The following is a 19472-nucleotide window of genomic DNA, read 5'->3' as shown; positions in this document are numbered from 1 at the left end:
GCAACAGGAGCAATGAGCAGGTCCGATCAATGCAGTGGCAGTGATGCGTTGGTTTGACAGCAGATCCATTGATTCTGCTGGAGCAAGCACATTAGAACCACTTCCAAGGGTCCAGTCCTGGGGTGGCACCACTCGGTAGGGCAGACTCACAGGTGGCAGAGTCCAGGTGCAGAGGCGGCTGGTTGGAAGTCTTTTACTTCACAGAATTCAGATCATGAGGCCAGTCAGCTTGCCCTTGGAGTCACTCTGTTTTCAGGTAATGCAGGTCCAGTTTTCTCACCCAGGCAGGGGCACATCAGGCAGCAGGGCAACACATCAAGGCAGGAGTTAATCAAAGCAGTAGTCCAGAAAAGCAGCAGTCCAGCTGAGTTACAGTCCTTCAGCAGCACAGCAGTCCTTTTTCCGGCAGAATAGTCACAGGGCCAGAAGAGTACTGCTTTGCTAGTGTCAGAGGAGCAGTACTGTTAGGACTTATAAATGGGGAAGACTTCAAGGAAAGGCACTTGAAGCGCACGGAGGTCCTGCCCTTTATACCAGACTCATTACAGGGGGTTATGCAGCCCTTTGTGTGGGAACAGGACACAGCCTATTCATGTGTAAGTGAGGCTGTTGCTATCTCCTTCCTCTAGGGGGAATACACAAAGCCCAGCTGCTCCAGGCAAGTAATCAGAGACAGGGCATAGGCACCAAAGGGCTAAAGTAAGAAAATGCCAATTTTCTAAATGCTGCATTTTCAGAATTACAATTTAAAATCCGACTCCACCATAAGTTGTGATTTTAAATTGTTATTCCAAAGACACCAGACCCGAAAAACTTATCTCTTCCAGATTGTGAATTATACTTATAAGATGTAATACGGTAATCCCAATGTTATCCTATGGGAGAGACAGGCCTTGCCGTAGTGAAAAACAACTTTGGGACTTTTTCACTATCAGGACAAGTAAATCTTAAAAATAAATGCCCTGCCTTTTGGATACAATGTACCCTTTTAATTACACAGCACCGTGCCATATGAGCTACCTAGGATGTACCTTAGGGGTGACATATGTAAAAAAAAGGGATGTTTTGGGCCTGGCAAAATGGATGGTCAAGGTAGTGTAGAACTGCCTGCACAAATTGGCTCTGCAATTGCCAGCCTCAGACATGATAAAAAGGCTACTTAAATGGGTAGCACAAACAGTGCTCTAGGCCCAGAAGCAGCATTTAATTTACAAGTAGTGCACTTTACTTCGACTTATAAGTACATTATATGTGCCAGTTGGAGATAAACCAATATAACCATGTTTTAAGGAGAGAGCACAAGCACTTTAGCACTGGTTAGCAGTGATAAAGTGCATAGATTTCTAGTCCAGCAAAACCGAGGTCAGAGAAGTGAAGGAGGTAGGCAAAAGGTTGCTGGGAAGACCACCCTAAGGCTGTCAGGTCTAGCTGTAACCATAGGAGACTGAGAAGCTATTGCACAGTTGTGGACCTAAGCTTACAACTGGGAATCTTTTCTGCATTTGGAGCCAAGAATAAAAAAAAGACTCTCCAACAATGAAACAGCAATCATGTTTTTCCATCAGGTATCACTTTTGATGTTAAATATTTCACAGTCTCAGCATCAGGATAACCAAGGGCAGGCAGATGCCATGGAGGTTTAGAGCAGAGAAAGCTTTTTGAGGCCAGATTGGATTAGGTGATGCAACTGCCATTTACCAACAGAAAACCTTTGTAAAAAAAACAGGACTTGACTCACTCTGTCCCAGGCCTTTATCACTTCTCCCTGTTGTCAGTTTTTGAGAAACTAAAAACCATCTTGGACCACGAGGCATGGCTGCAATTATTTTATTAGATCTGAGTGCGGGACTTTGATAAGGTCGATCCCTGCACACTGATTGAAGTGATTTCTGAAGTGGGTATTGAGGGCCTAGCCTTAAAATGGCTCTCTTTTTTTTTTAAGAATAGGATCTTTCAATTGCTTCATCAGTCCGGGTAGTCTAATACCCTTCCTTTGAGCTGTGGGGTGCCACAGGGCTCCTCTTTGAGCCCCACTCTTTTCTGCTCCCCCTGGCTGAAATTGCACCATTTTTTGGGTTGTCTCTGGTCTCATATGCAGATGACTCCCAGTAGGTGATCGCTATCGCTCCTGATTCCAGCTCTGACTCCTTCAACATTTCCCCCTGTCTACAAGAAGTTACCAGCTTGATGGCTAAAGGTAAGCTTAAGCTCAATGAGGATGACTGAGGTACTAGTATCGGGCAATAATGTCAGCAGGATGACATCTGCCCTTCTCTTGAACTGTTTGGCAGGCCTTCCTCCTTCTAAAGAGGGTGTAAAGAGTCAGGGTGTCTGGCTGGGTTCCAGCCCGACTATGGAGCACCCAGTTAACAAACTATCTGCCACTTGTTTTGGCGTTCTAAGACTTCTAAGAAATGTTTTGAATCTACTACCTTTTCTAGCAAGAATACTTAGGCGGTCATTCTGACGCTGACGCCCGCCATGCGGTCACCGCCATTTGGCCGCTCCGCGGTCAAAAGACCGCGGAGGCCATTCTGGCTTTCCCGCTGGGCCGGCGGGCGCCCGCCAAAGGAGCGCCCGCCGGCCCAGTGGGAAAGGCCCTGCAACATAGAAGCCGGCTCCGAATGGAGCCGGCGGTGTTGCAGGGGTGCGACGGGTGCAGTTGCACCCGTCGCGATTTTCACTGTCTGCTAAGCAGACAGTGAAAATCATGCTGGGGCCCTGTTAGGGGGCCCCTGCACTGCCCATGCCAGTGGCATGGGCAGTGCAGGGGCCCCCAGGGGCCCCATGACACCCGTTCCCGCCATCCTGTTCCTGGCGGTAAAAACCGCCAGAAACAGGGTGGCGGGAAGGGGGTCGGAATCTCCAAGGCGGCGCTGCTTGCAGCGCCGCCATGGAGATTCAGCCCAGACAGGGGAAATCCGGCGGGAAACTGCCGGATCCCCTTTTCTGACCGCGGCTTTACCGCCGCGGTCAGAATGGGCAGGGAAGCACCGCCAGCCTGTTGGTGGTGCTTCCGTGGTCCTCCACCCTGGCGGTCGATGGCCGCCAGGGTTGGGATGACCCCCTTAGTGTCCAGGCCTTGGTCATCTCTCGTCTGGCTTATGGTAATGCCCTCTACCTCAGAAGTCTTGGGTTTATACTAAAAAGTCTTCAAAAAAGTTCAGAATGTGGCTGCTCAACTTCTTATTCATCTCCCAAGAAGGCAATATGCTAGGCGGGCTTTGAAAGACCTTCTCTTGCCAGTTGAACAGTGGATCCAATTCAAAGCACTTTGCATCTTGCACATGTCTTAGCACAACACTGGTTCCACTCTATTGAAACCAGTAAGTCTCCACAATTTTGTAGTTTTGGATTCAATGGTATTTTTAATGAGCCTGACCATGCTGCTCAGCCAGCCACATACTAGAGGGATCGTGGTATTTCCCTACCTGGATTCTGGTCTGATGAATATGTTTTAAAAAACAACAGAAAATGTTCAGAGAGTATCTTCTACCCAAAGGTGGCATGAATGTTTGCAATATCTGGAAATGGACCACAAACCTCCAGTTCTACATCAAAAGTCTCCTGTAAAGAAATCAAAAGCCTAAGCCTTAGCCTAGAGATATCAGTGGGTCCATGAAGCAATAACAATAACGGAGCAATGATTTCAGTTGTACTTTAAATGCTCGGAGATGTGTTTCACCATCTACTAATTGCAATCAGAATATACCATTATTCAAGGACAATTGATCAAAGTCAATCTGTTGTGTCTTCCGGAGGATGTGAACAAGGACTGAGCCTGAACACACTTCGTACCCAGCAGTAATTAATGACAGAGTATTTCTACTTTGCTGACTTGGGGCAACTTTGGAAAGTATCATTTCATCACAACAGTGTTGAACAGACTTCCATTACTCTCCTGACAGTAGAAATGGTTCTCTAAACATGTTGAGGGTTTCCAGCCACACACAGAATCAAACACCCATCATATAAGCAAACATTCAGGTGTTGATGCCTGCTTAAAGAAGCAGGAGGTTACTCTTGCTCTTACCAGTAAACCTGGCTTCGGAGATCAGCAAATGAGCAGAAGCACATACCCTTTTGTTCTAAGCATAAACCCAAACTGTTCTGTTGATCTCCTGAATCATCTGTTTTCAGGCTTCTTCTGTGGATGTTGCTTGGATCACACATTTGGATGGCTCTGTCAAGATTGGTTTTGCATCTACGATCTGTGTACTAGTCCTGTGTTTTTGCACCTTCCCCATTGGGGAATAGATAATATGTCAGTCCCATGCAATAGGGGCTTCCCTTTGTATTTCATCTCATTCAATAGGTGTCAATGTTCTGATGAATAGTCAATGATTCTATTGACACCAAGAAGGGGAAAGATGCACTTGTTTCTTCACCTTTACGCGTTTGTCAGTGGGTTGATCACGGACCTGTGAGGCTTTGCTCTGCTGTCCCATTCAATTGTTAGCCTCAAGTGGCTTTTGTTGATCATCTTCCGAATCTTGATTTCCTTTGAGGTGTTTTGGCCATGTCAGTGACTTCCTTGCTCAAATGTTTTAAAGGTATTCCTTCATGTCTCAAACTTTGGCCACGGTTGGCAGGTATTAAGGCTCTGGTTTCCCAGTTATGCCAAAGGTTTTCATTCCATCATCTGTTTGTTCATTCTTCTGTGCAGTCTTTCCAACACCTCTACTACCAGCTAAGATTTTGATTTTGCCTGCAGTTCAGCTATAAACATGTGAGATTGTACTGCCTTGTAGAACAATTAACAATTTAGCTCCTACCTCTAGGCAACATCATTGGAAGAATTTGACTTGACAGACTGAGTGAAGGTTGATGACAAACAGATAATTTATTACGTTTCAGTTAATTTTTACTTTTTAGAACCAAACCTCCAAAGCATGGGTTTGATTCTCAAAAGCAAAAACATATTAGCCCTTGTGTGCAGCTGGTTTTCTTCCAGCACGGGGCAGGAGGGAACACTAATTGCTTTTCCTGCTTATATTCACTGTTTTACCATGTACAGACCAGCAGGCCTGACTAACTCTGATCCATCTTTATGTTGCAAGTGTGATTTGGAGAGGGATCAAAGGTGGATCCATAATGGATACAGGAGTGGCTGAAATAGTAGGCATCTGTGGACATCAAAACAAGATGCAGAGACAATAATCACATTTGCAGTATCACATTAGGGAGCTTGTGTTTCATGCCTTCATGCTCCAGCCTAGGTTTGAATGTTTTCCAACAGATTGAACATATTTTCAGAAAAAAACAACATATTGTGGTTCCAAGTTTTATTGCAAATCTAGAGTCTCCATGATAGGTATGACTGAAGTCACTTGAAATTCGTTAAGCGCTCTTTGTAGTTTTATGACAGAGAGCGGATATTTGCTCCAGTATTTGTTACTGAAGAATTAGATTCTAATGGACCTTTCTACAGGCTATCCCCTAGTGCCACCGATCTACTGCTGTGAACCAAAGGTGCTCTACCTGTGGATGGTGCTCATCAGAGCAGAGCAGCAGTGGTGTCAATTAAAGTTATAAAATGTGGCTGTAGAGGTCTATTGCATCCATCACTATCACATATTCCTTGAAGGAAGGAGTTCAACGCAGGTGTTATAAATTGTACTTTGTCAGTGTGCTCCTGGTTTATTTTCGAATGGGCTAGCTGTCTTACTGGCAATGTCCTCGAGTGTTTCGGACGGTGATGAGGGAGAAGGATGCAGTTCTAATGCCCGATTACCTAAATGTAATCTTCATTGCAACTAGTTCTACACTTCACCGTTTCTGTCAAAGTGTTCCTTCCTGTTACTACTTTGTATCAACAAACTGAACAGTGGGAGTGAAAGTCTCCTGCAGGTGAAACTGGGAAATGTATTTAGGGAAGATGTATGTAGTTGCCTGTTACCTTTGAGACTCTTTCAGGGATTGTTTGGACTATGATAAGAAAGAGTACCACTTGATGGAATAGTGCTTAAATACAACAGTCTTAGTGTTGACAAAATGGGTCTCAGTCGCCAATATTTGCGCACAAAATGAATGCACTGTTTACTTTATTCATATATGTTATTTGTGAGAATTAGCAAAAAATGATAAAATATATACATATGTATACACTGACCTCCCAATATTTGTAGGCGCATTGTTTTCTAACATTCCTAAGTGGGATTTATCAAGAGACACACTCATGAGAAATATAGGAAAAATCTGAGCTAGAAGAATTCACACTGTGTGCTTTGCTTGAAATCATTTTGCTCTCATTCCCTGTAATAATATTAATGTTTCTATGTAGAAATCCAGGTTCTGGAAGACAACAAACCATTGGAAATGAAGTTAAGTGATATCCAGATGCCTTCAACTGAAAACAAAACAATTAAGGTGGCTGGACTAGGTAAGCTGAGTGGGTGTGAAATACACATATATTCATTTCAAAAATATGTGTTATTTGTATATTTGGTCATAGCCACAGCCGTAATACAAAGCAAAACGTATCTGAGAATGCTCTTCTTCAAAACATATTTATTGACCTCTTATTAGAAGGCTATACTTCTGTGCCTAATGTGCATTTTTACCAGAAAGTGACGCATCATAGGTGATGCACCACTTTTCTTGCGCCCCCCTTACTGGCCCCTAACTAGACCATGGTTGTACCGTATTTCCCATACAGCGCACCATAGCTGTCATTAACACAATAGCGTCAACATTTTTGACGCTATTGTGGCGCTTTGCTACACTAGCGTCAACAATTTTGAAGCTAGTGTATTAAAGCGCCGGTAGGCCTATTGAATATGATGGGTGTGTAATTTTAATTTTAATGACTGCTCTGAGCAGGTGTTAAAAATGACGGAAAAAATGGTGCAGTGAAATGTTGTAAATTTCACTGTGCCATTTTTTTTGGGCATCCCTGCTCTGGAACACCCCCCTTGCATACATTATGCCTGACGCAGGCATAACGTGGCACAAGGGGTCGCAAAAACTTTGTAAGTGTGGCATGGCAGAAAAGGCACCTTAGCGCTGCCTTAGCAATAAAAAATTATGCTATTGCAGCGCTAAGGTTGCGCAAGGGGCTTGTGAATATGCCCCTAAGTCACACAGAAATACTTAAATTAGTAATAACATTGACAGTATTAAGAAATCACTACATTTAAGATAAAAGACACATCTACCGAGTAAACACACTTTAGAGTGCAATTTAATTATACAATAAAATAGAACATATTAAGGTCCTTATTTGAATATATAGGTGTGGGGGAGGGGCACCGCTTTTCATGGTGGTTGCCGATATCGTCATAGTGGTGCAAGAACAATCATTTTTAATTGTCTGCTCCACATAGTGGTACCGCAAGGCTATATGGTGGTGCCTACATCTGCCAGTGACACCTGAGGAATCCTGGGGATTCTCCGGCCAAAAGGTATATATATATATATATATATATATATATATATATATATAGATATATATATAAGGCACTCCTGCGGGGATTTTGATGTTCCACTGGACCCACAGGATCTCATGTACCAGGATATTCTTTACAATTAGTGCCCCGTGGATGCACCTGTTCCCGGGGATAAAAGCACTAAATTAGATGCAGATATGTTTGCCATTTTGAGCGCTTGTAATCGGACTGTGATTCTGAACTTTGCAAAAAACTACTATAAAAAGTAGAGAGGCATAAGCATGTCTTTGATGTATCACGTTATATTATTGAACAGTATAATTATTTTGGATTCTCTCATTAATCATGTAAATTCCAAAGTTTTACTACATTAAACTGCCAATTGTTGCCACTTACTGCAGAATGGTTTTGAAATAGGTCTTATGATTGTGTTCTAATTACATATGTCCAATCATTTGATTCACTGATGGGCTCCACATTGATTTCCGCTGTCTTTTAAAACGTGTGCCATATTGTCTCTTCATCTTATTTCTTGATTCACTCCCTCTGTCCTTCTAAAAGCAGTTTTATATTACTTTCTAGCTTTCGTCGTAGAAACAGCTGCAGGAGACGAATTCACTTTTTTCTGTCTTACTGCTCTTTTGCCTCTCTCTGTCAGCATCTCCCCTCTTCTTGTCGCTGCCCTCTGTCTACCTCTCCCCTCTCTCATCCTAGGTCTGACTAAAGTGTGCTTTAGCTGTCTCGATCAATTTTTCTCTGTACTGAGTCAGAGGATAAAGTGCAGCCCCCTGAACTATTTGTTGCTGTAAGTATTATTCAGATATGTATCCGCTCGCATTCATCAGCCATAACTTGATAACAGCGGAGTCATGTATCATGGAGTTTTGCTTTTGCTTCACACATGGCCATTCCATGGGGCAACAGATCAATGAATATGCAAATGAAGGGACACTCTAACCTATGCTCTAGTATCCATTCGTATGCGTATGCAGTGATGCAATCATTCATTGCAGCTGAGAAGTCTTCAGACACGATGCAAATGACGTTCCCCATCCTGTAATGGTGGTAGCCAAAGGGTCAAAGAGCTCATGAAATCCTAATGCGCTGCAGAAATGTTGTTATCTTATGTGTGAACCCTAGTGCAAGGGGCAGAAAACGCGGGAGCTTGCTCTACTCGTCTCCATGCCCACTTCATGTTCTAGCTATCATTCTGCCCACTGTGTCCCATTCTGCAGCAAGGATTGTCGTCCCCCTTCACCTTCGCCTGCAGCAGCTTTTCTTTGCTCACGTTCACCATCTACCCCTGCAACAACACCCTATTCCCTTCAGAACGATTCTATGAGGGATACCAGCGTCACACAAAGAAAAAAAGGCATGCCTTGCTGAAGTCTTGTGCTCGTTTTTTTCTAGTTTTCCATTTTTGCCTTTGTCGTGTTCTGCTCACTGAGCCCCTTTCCCCTAATACTATTCCTTCTGGTCACTTACTTACTTCCCCCTTTTTTCCCTCTCTGCTCCAGTCAGCATGATGCTGCATGTGCTGTAGACCTTAAAGTTTTGGAAAACTGAGAGCTACCAAAACTGATGAACGTGCCTAAGATCACACTGTGATGCATCCCTTCAAACAATCAGATCAAGATGCCTGACACAGCGAGTAACTTGCCAGAAGACTAGTTTGGATCTCACTGTTGCTCCCTCTTCCTCCATCACTTGGCACACACCGTGAAGAATTTACAGTTTTCTCACCTGCTGAAGTGCTGCCCGCCTAGATGCGGGCTTCCCCGAGCAGACGTGTTGTAACTGGTGAAACTGTAACGTAGCAGAAAGGCGCAGCACCGGGCTTCTCGGGGCTGGAGGCAGTACCTTTTCTTTCAGCTGAAGGTCTCGTTGCACCGCCTGAATTTAGAACGTGAACGGTAGTATTTGAAAAACGCATCCTGTGAAAGCCTACAGGGCGTGGATTTTTATGAAGGCCGTTCAAGACTCAGTAAGAGAAATTCAGTGCATAGACTTCGGTTACAGTTGTTATTTTTTATTTTAGATCTGTGGTACCAGATGATTCTCCCTCCTCACTTTGACAGATCAAAGAAGTACCCTCTGCTGATTGATGTGTAAGTAAAATCAACTCCAAATGACATGCACGTTGACAATAAATGCCACAGTCGAGGTGGGGAAGCGGTTTCTAGCAATATCTAGTCCGAGGTCTTTGGAAAAAAAATGATTTAAAAAAAATAAGTATGTATGCTTTCGGAAAAGCGACGGAAATGTTTTTTGTGCTACATAATAGGCTTCTAAAATGTTTTACAAGAGGAAATTTGAGTTTAGTTGAGTGCAGTAATAAAAACAAAATGATGGGAGATGTATCATTTGCTTGGGTTCCCAAACCCTGTCCACCGTGTGTGTGAGGTGTTGTTCTTTTTTTAAATGCACCACTGGAGGTAATATTATAAAATTGCACCTAATAAGGCGGTGTTTTTGTAAACTAAGCTTAGGGCATTATGTTTAAGCCAGGTGATATTTCTATAGATTCCGTCCTATCACAAGTTTTTCTCACCATTGGAATGTACATTATTCACAGTTAACTTTTTCGCGCCATGATTTTAACTAATGTGACCCTTCTGTTGCTGAAAGCGAGCCACATGTACTTAACAGGTAACAGCATAATCTTGTAGTATTAGTTTTTAGTGGACACAGAAGGAGTGTAGTGAAGTTAGTAATTTAGAACTCCGAAGTAAACAGTGTGGCTGTGTAATAGCTAGATATACTTGATCCAGCACTGGGCCCTATTTCTAAATCTGATTATGTTTTCTTCTTAAGGGTGAGGAGACAATGCATCAAATTATTCAAATTATTTCAGTGTAATTAAATAGTCACACATTCAATTCCAGAGATAAACCTTTAGTTCAAATGGCTTTATTTAGACTCAAAGTGAAACTTACATATATGAGTCACAAAATAATAGTATAAATGTACAATATAAAATTTATCTAACATGTGATCACTAATTCAAAAGTGATAATGCAGAAAATAATGAGAAACAATTGATGCATAGAATCCAATTCCAAGTTTTCCTCCCTAATCTTGTAATCTAAATTCCAACTATGCTAATATTCTATAGGTTTAGGGAGTAGTCCGCATAACAGAACTTCGGGAGAAGGTTCCATCAGGAGAGGTATGGTAGCATTAAGCCTTATAGGAATTAGAGAGGTATTTAAGTAAGGTTCTCTCTAAGCTAAAGACAGAGGGAATTTGAAGCTTCCCACAAGCTTCCCACTAACTAAAGCACACTTACATCTTGATTTTTCCAAGGATGATCTCATAGGCAAATACCGTTACCAGTTCAGAAACATAGTCACAAATCAAAAGTTGCTATTTTCATTTTCTTGAGGAGGGGAGGCATCCATTGTTATATTTGACTATTATTTTCTCCCCAAATGTCTGAATATGTGTCTTGCTAGAGGCAGGAGGAGGGGCAGAGCCTGATCAGTAATTTTGAAGCACTGTCGAGTTTCTCTTAAATGTCATGCTAATGACATAGGGCCAGATGTAGCAAAGGGTTTTACCCATTCTATGTCCAAGGGAAAATGTGTTAGTACATATAGCCAATAATGACACAGCCAGGTTACACTCTCTCAACCACCCTAATGACTTTTAGAGCCATCATAATTACCTTTCATCCCTGAAACAGAGTCTCTAAAACCTGGTTGTTTTAAACAGTTTTTGCCTTGACTCCTCCAAACACTTCATATCATCATAATATGTACACTGCCTATCTTCCAGTTCAACGTCTGCTCTCTTTCTCTTATGATCTCTCCGAATCTTCCTTCTCTGAAAAATGTTGGTTCCAACCAACAAACTATTCCCACTATTGAAATAATCAACAATGGTCTCAACACAAAACCTACAATTCCACTACCCATATTCCCAAACCATCTGCTTTTAGCAGAAAATCCGTCTCCAACTGCTTCCCATGAACCAGTTGCTTCCAACTCCTTCAAATCCTTTGTCAACCCTGAAATGTTCTGGATATACTTCACCAAATCTTTACTTTTATCCAGAATAAAGGTACAACATTGTTGAACATTCAGGATCAGAGAGACTCCGCCCTCTTTTTGCAAGCAGCAAATCTAGTGCAAGCCAATTTTGTAAAACCATTGGTTTTATTGCATCCATCTCAGGGCCAGATTTACAGTAAGCTGGTGCAGTGCAGTGCTGCACCAAAATTAGCAGCGCTGAGCTGAGCCAGTTTAGAAATAAACAACACCCCTGTGTTTCCCACTTCACCTGCGCTAAAGGTGCTGCCTAGCCCAACGCAGCTACTCTTGCGCCACAGTGCAAGGATGGCTGAAGTGAGGGGGAGATTGTTTCTGTGCTTGAAGGGACACCTTCCAGCCCAAAAACAATCCTATATGATGATTTGCTCTTTCTATGTGTGCAGCAGAATCCAGCACACATAGAAAGAGCAAAAAGCGAGGAGAAATTAAAGTGTTTTTCCTCTTTGCGCCATGTTAACCCTATCCCTTGGGTGGCGTTAGATTTTGGCGCTGCCTCAGATTTATGAAATCTTGTAAATCTGGGGCAGCATCAAAATGCAAAGGGTGTTGTTGTGGAACGCCCACAACAACATCCATTGCACGCCCTTGTCACACAAAGTGCTGCGTGTGAAAGGGATGAATTTACAAGGTGGCACTAGGCCAACTTGTAAATACGTTGCAGTGAACAGTGCCACTGGAGCCTCACAAAAAGTGACACTCCGGTGGTGCTAGGGCCTTTTATATCTGTCCCTTTGTGTTTACTAACAACAAAGAAGTTGCTGTGCTAGTAGCCAGTTTTTCCACTATTGTAGACAGCTTTATAATCTTTAGTTCATTCAAAATCAACCCCCCTGATGGAATCATTGCATCAAAGATATTTCCCACTATTTCTACATCACTAGCTCTTCATATAGTTTTGTGTTCTATCTTCCACACAGGCTTTTCAAGACACTCCACATGATAGATCTTTGGAAATACTATTGCTAACTAACACATACCATGCCATCCTTTTGACAACCTGAAATATGAATACTGTCCACAAATAAAATACACTCCAGGAATCATAGAATTCTTTCCATCCAAAAAGAATTCACTCTCTCCTCTGACATTAAAAAGATGCTCACAGTTTTTGTTCCCCATGAACATCGGATCTATTTAGCTCTGATAAGTTGAAATGCACAATTTCCGTTTATGCTGCCCGTCTAAATTTAAAGCTGGTAAATTGCCTTGCACTTGATGTTCTATTTCTTCCTTCATCCATATGTGTTGTGTTGAAAGATCTTCATCTCTTTTGGATTTAGTTTCTAGTTCGCTCCTTCGGTCTCCCACCAAATTCAAAAATGTATTTTCAGTTTCAGTCATTTAACAGGTCAAATTGTGTCTATCTGCATATGTGGTGTCCAAAGGTTTTAATAATAACCAAATATTTTCCTGCTATCTCTGCACCTTTAAAATACAGGTTCTTATTTAGGTGCACAAAGTAACACATGGGAGCACTAAGTCTTAATTCAAAAATAAGATTGAAAACTTCCCTCATTGTAAAATATATTCAGTAGCAAAGAACAAGAAATACCATATGTTAAAATTTTGTGATGATGTATGATACCTCCAGACACAGACGCAGGTAACTGCGTACAGACATAGCAGTGTCTAGCATTCATTGTATTTACATACTCGCTCAGCAGCCTAAAATATACGTTATCTGAATAATCTCTTCTAGACTCATTTAGGTTAATGCTTTATCATCTAACACATAAACATTATTATCCTTAGGGTTAAGATGTTATGGGGGAACATTAGGAAACAACTTCTACTTTTCATATTGTGTAGAGGAAATGCTCCTGTTAGCAACATTATTAATACTACAAGAGAAATAATCAGTAAGGCACTCATTATGTATCTACTCTTATTTTTCCTATCTGGCCCAATTATGTCTTTAGATTCAGATCTGTTATCAAAATAAGTACTGCAGCAGCAAAAAATACCTTTGTTGGTGTCACGAATGTGAACAGCAACAGAGTTCAAAGTTCATTAAGCAACAACATGTAAATTTACTCCATGTTCTCCTAAATGATAACCCTCTTTCTTTTTTCTTCTACTAGGGCGTAGGAATGCTTCCAGATTCTCTATCCCAATCAATACAAATGTTTCTCCTATTTACACAAATCAAGTTAATTAATGGCAGCTAACATTCTAAATACTACTCAACAATGTTTAGTTCTTGGAGGTTCAGCCGAACCACCATGTTCATTTCAACATTCCCTGAACTATTTATCTGTGATTGTGTAATTTCCAAAGTAAGTCCACTCTAGTGAACAATACCTATGATTAGGCCCTCTTGTTCTCTTTCATCTCTGTAATGTCACACCTTCGTTGTCACTTTTACTCAGATTGGAACCTTCAGTTTTTTCAGCAATCGTTGATTGCATACGTTCTTTAGAAAGACTCACTTTCCCCCTTTCTTCCCTTCTGGGCCAATGGTCTCCTGCTTCCATTCACTTTCTTCCAGCACTAGTTCTTTTTTCGGGGGTCTGACTCTGAGTCCGACTCATTTACCACAGGGCAAGGTTCGATTGTCTCTGTTTCAGTTTTAAAAGTGACTTGTTCAAGACCCCCTTCAGCATGATCAAGTGCTGTTTCAGACTCTGTTTGGTCCCGGACAGCCTATTGGTCTTGCTCTTGTCACTCTAGAACAGTTGCCACTATGAACACCTTGTAAAGCCCATGCCAACAAGGTTTTAAACACGTCTTTCTGACATGTTTCTTCACCAAGACCCAACCACCTGGATTGAAGTCATGGCATTTTTCTTGATGTGGAAGTGTTGTGGCTGGTACAACCTGATGAGAGCTGCAAGGCACGACTAAAGATTCCAAATTTTTCTTTTCTTTAAAATCTCATTAAAACAGATGGTGATTTAGTATACCCTTGTGCGGAATCACACCATGTTTAGACCGTGTTTCCGAGCCGGAATGCAAAAAGGAACTGATGCTCATGCAATGATATTGAAAAAAAGGCCTGACACAAATCAATGAAAACGAACCATTCAGCCTCACATGGAATCTGGAATACTATTACAGTGGATTTGGCACCGCTGGGCAACAAGGAGCAACAACGTTATTTAATTATTTACTTTACTCAGGTCCTGAACAATCTGTATTTGCCACTTGGTTTCTTTCTGACCCATGATGGGAGAGTTACTACAACTTCCCATTATCTCTTTCAGAATTCCCTGATGTATCATGGATTCAAATACAATTGTTATCCCAGAAATTGATTTAGGTGTCAAATTATATTGTGAGGTTCTTGGGAACTCAACATTAGGCTTAACAGAAATCCAGACAGGTTCTGCGCCTTTAATCAGTCCAATATCCTTCCCCGTAAAATCCCTTACCTCATGTTTGACAGTTTCTCTCAAGTCTGGGGCATATTGTCAAGTGTTAGCAATGTCAGCATTATACAACCGAGCTCATTTTTCAATAGCTTAAAGTCAACGTCCTCGTCATGGGTTTCTCTTCTATTCCTGCTGGTGTGGAAAAGATAACACAATTCAACTTTGAAAGTAAATCTCTTCCCAGGAGATTCCCTGGACTGTAATCACATATGAAAAACTTGTGTTTATCCTCAAAAGACCCTATATTCACTGTAACTGGGGCAGTTTCTTGAGCATTCATTTGTTTATTTGCCACACCTCCATCTTGGATTGTTTTTCCCAAGAAGGTTAGGTTTGGGACTTCTACTGTTCTCAAAGTAGAACGGGTAGCACCAGCATCGACCAAGAATGACACAGATGGCCAGCCACTTCGCTGTCTAATAAATGGTCCACTCTGGTCTACCTCTAAATCTGTGCCAAGTATGCATTCTTCCTCACCCTGTAGGCACTGTCAGGCTGACTGATCAAGCCATTTCCTTCAAATTGAACAGTGGAAATTGTTGAAGTGGATTGTTATCCTGCATCGGTTTCATACTCATTTTCAAACTCTGATTCATATTCTGACGTGACCCAACAGCATTTTCCTGTGGCATCGGAGGTTGGGGGACTTGCATTATTGAAGCTTGGGACACATTAAAATTTTGACTGCTAGGTATTTACACATCCTGCATCTGATTGGAATTATTATTCTGAAAAGGTAAAAATTCAGAATGTGGACCTGAGTAGCTGGATTTAAACAACATTCCTGACAAGTCCAATGTCCCACTTTATAGAAGATGGGACACAGGGTTTATCTTTTTAGACTGTTTACGTCCATCCCCAACTACTTCCAAATTATGTATAGCATACCACAACTGAGAATCTACTTGGAAGGAATAGGATTTGAAAAGGCACTGTGTTGGAAAATGGGTTATTGGTAGGGCAGGTAGGTACCTACACCTAGCAACAAGCCACAAACCTCCACAAAAGTACAGTTAGGTCTCAGTAAATCAATCCCAGCTCTACCCTTGGTAGCTTGGCATCGAGCGTCAAGGCTTAACTTAGGAGACAAAGTGTAAAGCATTCAAATATCACACAACAGTAATTAAATAAAACACAGGAAACAGTTTAAAAATCCAAAACCAATTTATAAAAATAGCTTATATTTTTATCTTTAAAATGACACAAAAACGATTAAAATCGGTTCAGGGGAACCGGAGATATGAATTTTTAAAGTATTATTATTTTCTAGCGCATAGAAACAAAAAGCGCCAATCGGGTCATCTGGTTGCACCAGGACCGGGACAAAGTCAAACTTTCAGGCCGACCGCGATGGAGCCCTGCTCGGCTACAGGTCGCGGGAGGCCTCGGTTAAAAAGTTACCTTCTGACTTAGTCTTTATTTTGAAGTTTTTCTTCACCGGGACGAACCTGCCAGTTGGATCCGACCTCCTGGAGCCCTTGTCCGGATACGCGAAGTCGGTTTCCTCGGTGGTGATTTCTACCTTCGGACTTAGTCGTTTTTTCGAGATGAAAATCCTTCGACCGGGGTAAACCTGGATCTTGATCCGACGTCCGTGGAGCCCTTCTCGGATACGATGGCTGGAAGGTCCCGGTCAACTTTTTACGTTCGGACTTAGTCTCTTTTTCGGATGTTTTTCTTTACCGGGACGAACCACGAAGTCAGGCCGGGTCGCGGTTGAGGCAAGCCGGCTAGAATTTCCGCGTCGGGTCGGTCACTTTATGGAGCTTTTTTCCAAAATTTCTCCAATCTTTTCCAAACTTCTGGGGCTTCACCCAGATGTTCTTTTAAGGTTCTTTTGGGGTCCACAGCTCACCCCAAGGGTCCAGAAGTTCTGTGATGGTCCTTGGGAAGTGCGGACTTCAACTCCCAGAGTGCACCTGGCGCAAACTCCTTTTTGGCCACTGGACAGTGGTCAGCTGGTCACTTTTTCAGGAGTTGGTGCAGGGGACTCTGGTTAGCAATTTTTCACCTGTAGCAAACAGGGAGTCCCTCCTTGAACCAGTGGAAGTCAGGCAAAGTCCTTCTTGTGGTGAAGCCCAAGTGTGCAGCTGGTGCAGTCTTTCTGAGTGCAGGGTCCAGGTGCAGGCCAGGGGTCCTGCAGGGCAGTCCTTCTTCTTCTTGTAGTTCTTTCTTCTTGAAATTTGGTGGGGATCTGAGGCGTGGGTGCAGGTCTGCCAGTTTTATCCTTGCTCCTGGGTGAAAAGCAGGGGGGCCCTGGTCCTCCAATCAGGGACAGGGTTGTCCCCCTGTGATGACCACTTCCTGGGAAGTGTGGCAAAAATCCATCCCAGAAGGCAACAGTCTCTAAAAATCCAAAATGGATGAATCTGATTTTTGGAGGAGAGATCTGGCTGAGCCCACCCACTGGTGTGGCTAAAAATCATAAACACACCCCTCTCCTGCCCTCTCCTAATCTAATCAAGGGGGCACCTAGCTGTCTGGGGTTGCAGGATGTGGGGGTGTTGCTGGGTGCTCCAGATGTCCTTCTCTGCCTTTGAAGACCAGTTTGGCAGCCCTCCCCCTTCCTGCCTCACCATCTGCTGAGGGGAGATTCTCTCCCCCAAGCACATTCCTTTGTGTGAAGTCAGGCCACTTCACACCTCATTAAAGTAGCCTGGCAGAAGCTGCTGCAGGCTGGCCAATCAGAGCACAGCAGCAAAAACAATGCAGAGCTGAAATTGGCAACTTTTTAGGTAAAGTCTAAACTTTTTACCTGCACTAGTTATATTAAATCCAACAACTGGAAGTTGTGGGATTTATTATAACAATCAATTTGATACCAAATTCTTGGTATGTAACACTTAAGGAGACTTTAAAATTTTAAATAAAGTCTGCCCATTCTAGCCTATGAAGGTCATTTACTTCAATGAGGGAAAAACGAATTTGGCTGTTTTTACCTCACCAGGGCTAATAAATCTATTTTTATAAAGTCCCTGCTTATAGTTACATGGCACCCAGCCCTAGGGGCACATAGGGCACACCTTAGGGGTGACTTATATGTAAAAATAAGGTAGTTTAAGACTTTGGAAGTACCTTTAATTCCAAAGTCGAATTTGCATATAACTTTAATTTAAAAGCAGCCAGCAAGGCAGGCTTGCTTTTAAAATGACACTGGGCACCTCAGCAATGCACCTAGGTGTGCACCACCTATGCTGTGGTCCCTAAACCTACATGCCCTACCATATACTAGGGACTTATAGGTAGGTTAACTTAGCCAATTATAATTAGCCTAATTTGCATATCCATTTTACACAGAGCACAGGCCCTGGGACTGGTTAGCAGTACCCAGGGCACCATCAGAGTCAGGAAAACACCAGCATAAAGTGGAAAATGGGGGCAAAAAGTTAGGGGGCCTCTGCAATCAGCCCCAGTTTCTCACACACTGTAACACAGATTTCAAAGCCATGCAGGCTTAGACAGGTTAAGTATGAAACATTGGCCATCCATACACCAACCTTATAGGCTCAGACCTCATACAGCATAATTAGAAATACGGTAATACTATGGACTTAAAACACGATCAGTATGAATCATGAAAAGCAAGGGTAGAATGGAACCAGAAGGCATCCATAAAGATGTTTTAGTATCAGCCCAAAAAGCACACCAGGTGTAGGTGTAGCTTTTTATTTATTTTTATGAATAAACTAATATTCCATAATACCAAGTTGCCAATTTTAGCCCATATGTATTATTGTATGTATTGTTTTTCATTTTTTGGAAATTAACTTAATGAGTCTTTAACTATCAGCTTGTTATTTTCTGAAACTACTATAATGTCCTCCTCCAATATCAACTAGTATTTTCATTGCAGCATTATTTTTTCAAAATATCATCCTTTCCTTAATTTTGTTCTCAATCAATCATTAGCATGCCACTTTTAGGAATATATTCAATGTATTTCCAAATCCTATGTTTATATAAATTTCAGTTACTCTGTATACTTTCTTACCACTAATCTGGGACAGTCACTGTGTATATTTCTTGGTTTAATTACTATGTGATAATGTTCATTCATTTTATGCCAATGCACAGATTTACATAGTTTGGTAGCTACTCGTATTTCATGCAATACCCCACGTACACATGTGCTGCATTATATGCCCAAGTGCAGCTTATATTTATATTGCTGCCATCATATGCCAAGATCAGCTTCGCACACCTGGACTGATTCTCATGGGTTCTTTGCTCAGTTACAGTCATCATATAATCCATTCTATGTCTTCATGACGCATGACATTGGCATGTACCACCTCATATGAGTATGCACAGCCTCACAAATATGTGCCCATGTGCTCATATACCTATGTGTCACTATCACATACTAGAAGCAACGTAATACGCCAGATTCAGCTCTAACTGTAAATGATGTCTTGTTCACATATGCAGTGCAATATGTATTCACATGCCACCAACATATTCGAGGAGCAGCTTTCTAGAATGAGCCTTGTTTAAGTTTTTCTACCCATCATTTTCCAGTCGACTGCGTTACCTTCCCATGTACTGTCTCATTCACTGAGGCACAAGAATTATACATTAGGAAAAATATTATGATCCGAGAATTAGTCTTGTATGTCCAGGATAACCATGTAGAGCCCATGTAATTGTACAAAGTGTTAATT

General features: G+C 42.0%; 1 protein-coding gene across 2 annotated transcripts in view; it reads left to right on the top strand.

Moving 5' to 3' along the window:
- Nucleotides 1-19472, top strand: part of LOC138284925 (dipeptidyl peptidase 4-like) — a 497709-nt gene that overhangs the window by 419583 nt on the left and 58654 nt on the right. For both annotated transcript variants that reach the window (XM_069224254.1, XM_069224253.1), the window contains exons 21-22: nucleotides 6284-6382; nucleotides 9427-9496. In XM_069224254.1, coding sequence (XP_069080355.1) covers nucleotides 6284-6382; nucleotides 9427-9496 — 169 coding nt within the window. The remainder of the gene's footprint in view (nucleotides 1-6283; nucleotides 6383-9426; nucleotides 9497-19472) is intronic.

Source organism: Pleurodeles waltl, chromosome 3_1 (assembly GCF_031143425.1).
Source record: "Pleurodeles waltl isolate 20211129_DDA chromosome 3_1, aPleWal1.hap1.20221129, whole genome shotgun sequence".
NCBI classification, from domain to species: domain Eukaryota; kingdom Metazoa; phylum Chordata; class Amphibia; order Caudata; family Salamandridae; genus Pleurodeles; species Pleurodeles waltl.
This window is presented reverse-complemented; position numbering and strand designations above follow the sequence as displayed.